Genomic DNA, 11,140 nt, shown 5'->3' on the forward strand with positions numbered 1-11,140 from the left:
ATCGGTCAAGTCGCTGGCAAATCCTCCAGATTGTTGCCCATTAGCAGACAAATGAACGAGGGATAATCACCGACTTGCGGTCAAAGCCGCGGCTATTTAGCCATCCCGCTGACTGCTAATGACCCCACAGTAACAAAGTAACTTTTACCCTCGAACCCTGAGAGTGAACATTTTCACCTAGCAAGATTAACAAGGAATCAGAGGCGAAAAAATCTTGAAAATGGAGTCGATAGGATACAATGATTCTGCCTCGGTGGGGGAATATGTGTATTTGTTTCTCAGTTCGATGGTGCATATATGTAAATGCGTCGAAATATGTGAGAGCGGGAAGTAAGAGAACCAGGATATTGTAGTGAACATACTGGAGAGTGAAAGGGACCTGCTGGACCTTACTCTTCACTTAGGCTTATATTGAGCATCGCAGGAGGACAATCAGTTCTTCCTCAGAGATTGGCCATCAACCTGTACTTGAGCAAACAAGTACATTTGTCGTCCCCATACATGCTCGGCGTCTGACGTCCCCCATACATGCTCGGCGTCTGACGTCCCCCATACATGCTCGGCGTCTGACGTCCCCCATACATGCTCGGCGTCTGACGTCCCCCATACATGCTCGGCGTCTGACGTCCCCCATACATGCTCGGCGTCTGACGTCCCCCATACATGCTCGGCGTCTGACGTCCCCCATACATGCTCGGCGTCTGACGTCCCCCATACATGCTCGGCGTCTGACGTCCCCCATACATGCTCGGCGTCTGACGTCCCCCATACATGCTCGGCGTCTGACGACCCCATACATGCTCGGCGTCTGACGACCCCATACATGCTCGGCGTCTGACGACCCCATACATGCTCGGCGTCTGACGACCCCATACATGCTCGGCGTCTGACGACCCCATACATGCTCGGCGTCTGACGACCCCATACATGCTCGGCGTCTGACGTCCCCCATACATGCTCGGCGTCTGACGTCCCCCATACATGCTCGGCGTCTGACGTCCCCCATACATGCTCGGCGTCTGACGTCCCCCATACATGCTCGGCGTCTGACGTCCCCCATACATGCTCGGCGTCTGACGTCCCCCATACATGCTCGGCGTCTGACGACCCCATACATGCTCGGCGTCTGACGACCCCATACATGCTCGGCGTCTGACGACCCCATACATGCTCGGCGTCTGACGACCCCATACATGCTCGGCGTCTGACGACCCCATACATGCTCGGCGTCTGACGACCCCATACATGCTCGGCGTCTGACGACCCCATACATGCTCGGCGTCTGACGACCCCATACATGCTCGGCGTCTGACGACCCCATACATGCTCGGCGTCTGACGACCCCATACATGCTCGGCGTCTGACGACCCCATACATGCTCGGCGTCTGACGACCCCATACATGCTCGGCGTCTGACGTCCCCCATACATGCTCGGCGTCTGACGTCCCCCATACATGCTCGGCGTCTGACGACCCCATACATGCTCGGCGTCTGACGACCCCATACATGCTCGGCGTCTGACGACCCCATACATGCTCGGCGTCTGACCTCCCCATACATGCTCGGCGTCTGACGACCCCATACATGCTCGGCGTCTGACGTCCCCCATACATGCTCGGCGTCTGACGACCCCATACATGCTCGGCGTCTGACGACCCCATACATGCTCGGCGTCTGACGACCCCATACATGCTCGGCGTCTGACGACCCCATACATGCTCGGCGTCTGACGACCCCATACATGCTCGGCGTCTGACGACCCCATACATGCTCGGCGTCTGACGTCCCCCATACATGCTCGGCGTCTGACGACCCCATACATGCTCGGCGTCTGACGACCCCATACATGCTCGGCGTCTGACGACCCCATACATGCTCGGCGTCTTACGTCCCCCATACATGCTCGGCGTCTGACGTCCCCCATACATGCTCGGCGTCTGACGTCCCCATACATGCTCGGCGTCTGACGTCCCCATACATGCTCGGCGTCTGACGTCCCCATACATGCTCGGCGTCTGACGACCCCATACAAACGCGGCGTCTGACGACCCCATACAAACGCGGCGTCTGACGACCCCATACAAACGCGGCGTCTGACGACCCCATACAAACGCGGCGTCTGACGACCCCATAGGTGTGGGTGCTTTGCATATTTGGTATTCTGGCTTAGATTTTTGGTGATAAGTAAATAATTCACCACTCACGGTGATGGCCCTGCCGCGCACACCTGCTCGCGCAGCTCAGGCATCTGTGGACGGCAGCCGCGGCAGCGCGGGAAATGTTAGCTTTATAAAGATCACAAATATAAAACCAAATAATATCGGGAAGTGGAATGGAGTAAAAGTTATATGAACGACGAGGCAGTAGAAATGCGAGTAAGGCAAGAGTGTGTGCCTGGGTAATAAAGAGTAGCAAGGGACAATGAATAACTTCTCTTATTGCAGCTCGAGGTATTTGTGTGTGGTATTCAAATCTGGAAATGTAAAGGTGGCGACTTATTGCATATGCACCCTGTGATTACAGGAGAATACCATTTTTATTTAAGGAGGAGAGGGCCCTTCATCTTCCACCACAGCAGGGTCTTCCACCTAACTACAAGAGAGAGCAGGGCCCTTTACCTAACCACAGCAAAGAGCAGAGACCTTTACCTATCTCCAGCAGAGAGCAGATAGGGCTCTTTTTCAAAACCACAGCATAGATCAGGACCCTTTATCTAGCCACAGCAGAGAACATGGCCCTTACCGAACCACATCAGAGTAGAAATCTTTACCGAGCCACAGCAGAGCAGATACTTTTACCTAACCACATCAGAGAGCAGGAGGGCCTTTCACCATACCACAGGAGCGAGCAGGGCCTTTTACCGAACCACAGGAGCGAGCAGGGCCCTTTACCAAACCACAGGAGCGAGGAGGGGCCTTTTACCGAACCACAGGAGCGAGCAGGGCCTTTTACCAAACCACAGGAGGGAGCAGGGGCCCTCCACATCCTCGAGCGGAGAGGAGCGCACGTTAACAAGATCGCTGGAGGCAGGACCAAGTGGGAAAAACTGGCGCGGGTTACGGAGTGGGCCGGGAACACGAGGCGGTGCCATGGGAGATGGGTCCTGTTGACTCGCCCGATGAGTTCCGCCTCCAGTGTTGACTCACCTAATCATTCAATATACTCATTATCTGGGCAGGTACTTGAGCACTCACCGCACGCGGGTCCGAGTGGGTGAAGGAGGTGAGTGGAGTGTGTACGCCCAGACCTCCATCCTCCCCTTCACTAGCCAAGAGAAATAACAAGAGCGTCTGGCTGTGTATTTCTTGCTGATTAACACTCGTGCTATCCACAGTGTCTGATCTCTTTCTTTTTCCTGGTGACTATAATTGTCGCTTTGCGTTTTCCAGCCCATATAGTTAGAAATGATTTGGCGGGTCGTAGTCCGGGGAACGTTAGCATTAAAGACCTGCCCGAAACGCTACGTGTGCAGGCGATGAGTCACAATAACGTGGCTAAAGTATGATGACAAGACCACACACTAGAAAGTGAAGGGACGACGACGTTTCGGTCCGTCCAGGACCATCAATCGACTTCAGAATGGTCCAGGACGGACCGAAGCGTCGTCGTCCCTTCACTTTCTAGTGTGTGGTCTGATCATCGCTACATACTCACCTAATTGTGCTTGCGGGGGTTGAGCTCTGGCTCTTTAGTCCCGCCTCTCAACTGACCTACGTATGCTAGTGGCTGTACAAGAATGTAAGAACTCTTGTATATATAAATAAATAAAAAATAATATATATAATAGAAATATATGAGTTTGCCAAATACCCAGACACACACATAGGAGGAATTAACCCATACTCATCTCACCTACACATATGCAACAAGTTGCATATGCCTATATGTTGATAACTGCAAGTTATACATATGGGTATATAGTCCCCTTCCAAGTGTTACATAGTCGTAATGGCATGGCGCTTTCCCATGATAATTCCTCCCCTCACTACAACAGCAGCAAATCCAATTACTCTGAGATCTATTTTTAACATTATAAATAAATGTTAAAAATTATTATTTGTTTATTTTTTATTAACATTAAAAGTTAGGTTAGGTTACCTGATCATTTATTGCAGCAAGTTGCCGTTAGTGAAACAGTTGACTTATGATGGGCACATTTACCTTATACGACAGGGCATTAAGTGGCACTTGTCTTCACCCTTCAGTCACCTGATGTAGTTCCCTGGGGCCGGATTCACGAAGCAGTTACGCAAGCACTTACGACCCTGTACATCTTTTGTCAATCTTTTGGCGGCTTTGTTTACAATTATTGAACAGTTAATGAGCTCCGAGGCACCAGGAGGCTGTTTATAACAATAACAACAGTTGATTGGCAAGTTTTCATGCTTGTAAACTGTTTTATAAATATAACCAAAGCCGTCAAAGATTGAGGAAAGATGTACACGTTCGTAAGTACTTGTGTAACTACTTCGTGAATCTGGCCCCAGATCACCTGGCTTTTTATAGTGCACTTATCATCCTCGAACTGAAGTCAGGATTTGTACTTGCCGTTACGGTGAAGTTCACTGTAATATTCCTGTAGTCTGTGTGGCTGTGTCCTTGTGTCCCTCCCCCCCCCCTCACACCCCTGTCGTCAGTGTTGACCCTGGTAGTGTCCCCCCCCTGTGACCCGTCGTCAGTGTTGACCCTGGTAGTGTCCCCCCCCCTGTGACCCGTCGTCAGTGTTGACCGTGGTAGTGTCCCCCCCCCCTGTGACCCGTCGTCAGTGTTGACCCTGGTAGTGTCCCCCCCCCTGTGACCTGTCGTCAGTGTTGACCCTGGTAGTGTCCCCCCCCCCTCACACCCCTGTCGTCAGTGTTGACCCTGGTAATGTGTCCCCCCTGTGACCCGTCGTCAGTGTTGACCCTGGTAGTGTCCCCTCCCTCCCTCACACCCCTGTCGTCAGTGTTGACCCTGGTAGTGTCCCCCCCCCCTGTGACCCGTCGTCAGTGTTGACCCTGGTAGTGTCACCCCCCCCCTCACACCCCTGTCGTCAGTGTTGACCCTGGTAGTGTCCCCCCCCCTGTGACCCGTCGTCAGTGTTGACTCTGGTAGTGCCCCCCCCCCTGTGACCCGTCGTCAGTGTTGACCCTGGTAGTGTCACCCCCCCCCTCACACCCCTGTCGTCAGTGTTGACCCTGGTAGTGTCCCCCCCCTGTGACCCGTCGTCAGTGTTGACTCTGGTAGTGTCCCCCCCCCTCTGTGACCCGTCGTCAGTGTTGACCCTGGTAGTGTCCCCCCCTGTGACCCGTCGTCAGTGTTGACCCTGGTAGTGTGTCCCCCCCCACTGTGACCCGTCGTCAGTGTTGACCCTGGTAGTGTCCCCCCCCCTGTGACCCGTCGTCAGTGTTGACCCTGGTAGTGTGTCCCCCCCCCCCTGTGACCCGTCGTCAGTGTTGACCCTGGTAGTGTCCCCCCCCTGTGACCCGTCGTCAGTGTTGACCCTGGTAGTGTCCCCCCTCCTGTGACCCGTCGTCAGTGTTGACCCTGGTAGTGTCCCCCCTCCTGTGACCCGTCGTCAGTGTTGACCCTGGTAGTGTCCCCCCCCCTGTGACCTGTCGTCAGTGTTGACCCTGGTAGTGTCCCCCCCTCTGTGACCCGTCGTCAGTGTTGACCCTGGTAGTGTGTCCCCCCCCCTGTGACCCGTCGTCAGTGTTGACCCTGGTAGTGTCCCCCCCTGTGACCCGTCGTCAGTGTTGACCCTGGTAGTGTCCCCCCTCCTGTGACCCGTCGTCAGTGTTGACCCTGGTAGTGTCCCCCCCTGTGACCCTGGTAGTGTCCCCCCCCCCCGTGACCCTGGTAGTGTCCCCCCCCCCTGTGACCCTGGTAGTGTCCCCCCCCCTGTGACCCTGGTAGTGTCCCCCCCCTGTGACCCTGGTAGTGTCCCCCCCCTGTGACCCTGGTAGTGTCCCCCCCCCTGTGACCCTGGTAGTGTCCCCCCCCCTGTGACCCTGGTAGTGTCCCCCCCCTGTGACCCTGGTAGTGTCCCCCCCCCCTGTGACCCTGGTAGTGTCCCCCCCTGTGACCCTGGTAGAGTCCCCCCCCCCTGTGACCCTGGTAGTGTCCCCCCCCCTGTGACCCTGGTAGTGTCCCCCCCCCTGTGACCCTGGTAGTGCCCCCCCTATGACCCTGGTAGTGTCCCCCCCCTGTGACCCTGGTAGTGTCCCCCCCTGTGACCCTGGTAGTGTCCCCCCTCTGTGACCCTGGTAGTGTCCCCCCCCTGTGACCCTGGTAGTGTCCCCCCCCTGTGACCCTGGTAGTGTCCCCCCCCTGTGACCCTGGTAGTGTACCCCCCTGTGACCCTGGTAGTGTCCCCCCCCCCTGTGACCCTGGTAGTGTCCCCCCCCTGTGACCCTGGTAGTGTCCCCCCTCCTGTGACCCTGGTAGTGCCCCCCCCTCCTGTGACCCTGGTAGTGTCCCCCCCCTGTGACCCTGGTAGTGTCCCCCCCCCTGTGACCCTGGTAGTGTCCCCCCCCCCTGTGACCCTGGTAGTGTCCCCCCCCCTGTGACCCTGGTAGTGTCCCCCCCCTGTGACCCTGGTAGTGTCCCCCCCTGTGACCCTGGTAGTGTCCCCCCCCTGTGACCCTGGTAGTGTCCCCCCCCCTGTGACCCTGGTAGTGTCCCCCCCCTGTGACCCTGGTAGTGTCCCCCCCCCCTGTGACCCTGGTAGTGTTCCCCCTCCTGTGATCCTGTGTTATGATCTCAGCCTACAGGAGAAACGAGTCTCCCTCCTTGAGAGTTATTCAGCAAGCCTGACCTAACTAGAAGGTCTAGCAAGTATTGAGGTGATAACGCATATGTAAAATAGTTGGTTGGATATGTGTAACAGTTTGAGATTATGGGCAATGCAGAAGAAAATAGATAAATGACTGGCTAGGAGATGTGGACATTTTGCTGGAGGCGTGAGGCTCGCTTCTGGAGGACCTTGACCTCACTTGAGTGCCAGACATCGCAGGGGGAAGCCGCGCTCCGTTGAGCTCCCGTCAGAAGGGAACCCCTAGTGATATATCTCTAAGAGAAGAGAAGTGTGCAGACGTGCCAGCTGTGGAATCGAGCTGGGGACGTGTGGTCTCAAGTCGTGGACGATAATTAGTGAATATTAAGCCGCCCGGAGGCATTATTGTGGGCCGTGGGAGCGCCCTGACCAGACGCCGTCAGAGGGAAAGCGCCCTCGACCAATTAATCTGTGGTAAGCACGATATACGCCAGTTCATAGTGATCACTTGTAGTTGGTCGTGTGCCCAGCGACAGTAGCAATGTTTATTTATAAGTTAGACATGTTTTAATAAGGCAGAAAGCCTGAAATAAGAGAGTGGAGAGGGAGGAACACGGAGCGACGTCCGCCCCCTCTGAGCGCTGGCGGACGACTGAGGGAGCCTGGCTCCGGATGGAGGAAGACCCTCCCAGTGAGTGAGGACCGCCGCCAGGCGAGGTGGAGTATGGACCCGCCCAAAACGGGGGAGTCCACTCTCACTGTATGTAGAGGACAGATAGAGGTTTGAGGCAAGCATATTGTGTGGTTATTTTTGTTTATGTGTTAAAGGGGAACATTTTATTGGAACGTCGATGGGTTGCAGGTTTGTCTTTGGGGAAGAAGTTGCTGAGAACTTCGAAGCCAGCAGATGAAGTAGCTGATGAGACTCCAAGGTAGTGGAGCAGAGGACCTCGAGCTGTGAGGAGAAGCAGCAGTGAAGAGGAGTGTCACGTGCTTCTGTAGAGGTGGTGTAGCAGCCAAGAGAGCTGTGGAAGAACCTAACAGAAGGGTGAAGCACCGTAGTTGCACAAGGAAACTTCATGATAGCAGCCTGGAGGAGCTGCAGAGGATCCTGGTAGTGAAGCCCGGCAGAACCTAAAGATATTAGGGTAGTGAACTTCCAGAGGTGGAAGGGGAAGTTCTGGTGGATTACTTATAGGGAGTTGATAGTGTTTGGTTGTCAGTAGCGTGCAAGACGCAGTGAGAGGTGAGTGACTGTTGGCATCCTTATGTCAAGGAGTTTTTTTTTATATTGAAGTATCAATGAACATTTATACTGGTATATGTTATTGCATTCAAATGCTGATTTTCTGTATATATATGTTATCTTGCTGATGGTGCAACAGTGTATGTAGACTTGATCAACTTGAGGAGGTTGATAGTATCAGGTGGTGAACCATGAGATAGGATACCACTTGATAAGCTGATAATAGAGTTCTGATGGTGTTGGAGTGCAACCTGATTGTGATATTATAGAGTATAGGATTCATTATTATTATATGTGTATGTATCGTGTATGTGCTTTGTTCAGTAAATGTGTCACAATTTGCTGGTGTTTGCCCTTGTCCTAGTGAGGCTTCCCAGGAGGTAGTAAAGAAGGAGAGAGAGAGAGAGAAAGAACCATGAACCACTGCTGTGGACAGGGTAGGAGGTAATACTAGTAAGTCATAGGGGATTGAGGAGATCATATCTTATCTAAGGAGAGAGTGGGGAGTCACAGCGGCTCGAGTGGGTGTGTGCACGTGACAACGAGGCTAAGTGTTGGAGCCGCATCCCCTAAACGTGTGACGTTGAGCCCCTCTCCAAGAGCCAGAAGCGCCAAGGGTGATCTCCTAGTATAAGCACTCTACCGAGTTGTGGGTTGGGTTGTCCGTAGAGAAGGATCAACGAAGACAACACCAACCAACCCACAGTCTATAATAAATTGGGGGCCTGTGTCCGGGAGAGTGAACTGACGCACCCACACCCTGTCCAAGAGTGGATTTGTACACCCTTGCTGAAATAGATAAATTGTGTGAACGCAGGTGTATATTCTCTCTTGGGAAGACTCACAGGACAAAGATGGATAAGGTGCAAGCGTTTGTGGAGTCAGGCAAGCCTGAGGATTTAGAAGGTTGCACGAGGGATCAATTTAAACAAATAGCAGAAAAATGTGGCATCAGGTTGAAAGCATCTAAAGTAGCTGGGATGAAGGATGAGATCCTGAGGCAGTTGAGAGCCAGAAGTGAAGCGGCAGAACAAGGAGCCCAGGAAGGAGCTGAAAGTAGAAAGGAGGATGATGGGCAGGATGACGTGAGATCCCAGGGATCGAGTAGGAGCAGCAAGAGTAGCCGCAGTAGCAGGAGTAGCCGGAATAGGAGCTTGGAGAGATTCCAGTTAGAGCTCCAGATGCAGCGTGAGGACAAGGAGAGACAGTTCCAGCTGGAAAAGATGAAATTAGAACTCCAGATGAAAAATGAAGCCGAGAAGGAAAAAGAGAAAACCAGGTTGGAAGTAGAAAAAGAGAAAACCAGAGTAAGAGAACTGGAGTTGGAACAGGAGAAAGAAAAAGAGAAAGCAAGACTAGAGGTGGAGAAAGAAAGAGAAAACCAGAGTAAGGGAACTGGAGTTGGAACAAGAAAAAGAAAAAGCCCAGGTCGAAAAAGAAAAAGAGAGAACAAAACAAATGCAGATAGAAGCGAATAGAACCTTGGCTGAGCAAAGGATTGAACATGGGTTGCCAGAGAGCACCACCCAGGTATCACACCCACCAGATGTTAGGGTTAGGGAGAAGGACATTCCCTTGTTTGTTCCCGAAGAGGCAGAGAGCTTTTTCGAGCACTTTGAAAAAGTAGCCAGCATCAAGGAGTGGCCACAGGAGGAATGGGCCCAGCTGGTCCAGTTAAGATTGACCGGTGCAGCCAGGGAGGCATACACCCAATTGTCACTGGAAGAGTGCCAGGATTATGCCACGGTAAAGAGCAGCATATTGCGCTCGTTTCAGTTAACCCCAGAAGCTTATAGGAAGCGCTTCAGAGAAATGATCAAAGTTGGAGCGTGTACGTTTGCTGAGACAGCAAGAGATCTGGAAAGACGATTCCAGAAGTGGATTGAGGCTGCTGGAGTTGGATCTTACGCTGACCTGAAGCAACTGATGGTCATGGAGAAGTTCTTGGAGATGATGCATCCCGAAACAAAGTTCAAGATCCAAGAAGCAGGGATAATGGAGGTGAAAGATGCCGCAGATAGGGCGGATATGATTACCGAAGCATACAAGAGCTTAAGGGAGAACAGAGTAAGAAGCGAGACGCAGCAATGGCAGATCCAATGGAGTCTGGGGAGGAAGAAATTATGAAAGACCCAGAGGAGTCTGGGGTGAGAAAAATTTTGATAAATGGGCAGATAAAAGTAAGTACCCTAAAACTCAGACGAGTAGGTCGCGCACTTCATCTGAAAGTGAAGATGGAGGAGCTAAACGAGAAACTAATCGTTATCCTGGAAATCGAGAGTCCAGTAAAACCCCACAGAGTGCAGGTAGTGTGCCTGGCCCTAGGAACTCTCATGCGAGTGGACAAAGTCAGAGCCACTCTGGTTCTTATAGGAGAGATTTTTCCCAGATGAGATGTTACCAATGTAACGGATTGGGTCACGTGATGCGAGATTGTCGGCAGGGCAAAAGAGTTGTGACCCTGGCCATGTGTGACCCTCGAGGTAAATATGCCAATGTGTTCCGAGACAAACCACAGAAGACGAACTTAGTGAACGAGAGGTATAGGCCGTTCATGAGCAAAGGTTGGATCAGTGTAGGAGGCCAACCTGAGGTAGAAGTTGGTATCTTAAGAGATACCGGAGCTAATCAGAGCTTGATTGCGAGAAGCCTGATTGGGAATGGTCGACGGTTAGCTGGCAGTGGGAAGATAAAAGTATATGGGTTATTGTCGGAGAGTGACATGCCCGTTTGTACTGTCCAGCTAAGGTCGGAATATGTGTCGGCAGAGGTGAGGTTGGGAGTGTGCCCCGACATACCTATTCCAGGAGTCCAAGTGATCCTGGGAAATGACTTGTGGGGGACAAAGGTGTTGCCAAGAGTCATAGCGGAGACTGTGCCAGAGGAGTGCCCAGAAGGCCACTGCACGAGTGGGACACCTGAGAGTGTGAACCTGACTGACATCCGAGGAGTTGAGTCAGGAGACCGCCAAGCCATTGAGTACCCTGTCTCGGTAGTGAGGAAGGCAGAGGTGGCCGACAAGGAAGACGCTGGAGAAGATGATACAGTGTCGATTCAACCAGTGGAAGATATCGATGTAGATATAGCATGGCTGTTTGATGAAGGTCCAGCCCAGGCAAATGGAGTCTCGGTGAGGTCG

The 11,140-nt window shown here is 52.9% G+C and overlaps 1 protein-coding gene across 1 annotated transcript; it reads right to left on the reverse strand.

Moving 5' to 3' along the window:
• Positions 1–443: 443 nt before the first annotated feature.
• Positions 444–1,871, reverse strand: LOC138370795 (LWamide neuropeptides-like). The gene has a single exon (XM_069335398.1). It carries the CDS (start codon positions 1,869–1,871, stop codon positions 444–446), a length of 1,428 nt encoding a protein of 475 aa, XP_069191499.1.
• Positions 1,872–11,140: the final 9,269 nt, after the last annotated feature.

The sequence above is a fragment of the Procambarus clarkii genome, chromosome 33 (assembly GCF_040958095.1).
Source record: "Procambarus clarkii isolate CNS0578487 chromosome 33, FALCON_Pclarkii_2.0, whole genome shotgun sequence".
NCBI lineage: Eukaryota > Metazoa > Arthropoda > Malacostraca > Decapoda > Cambaridae > Procambarus > Procambarus clarkii.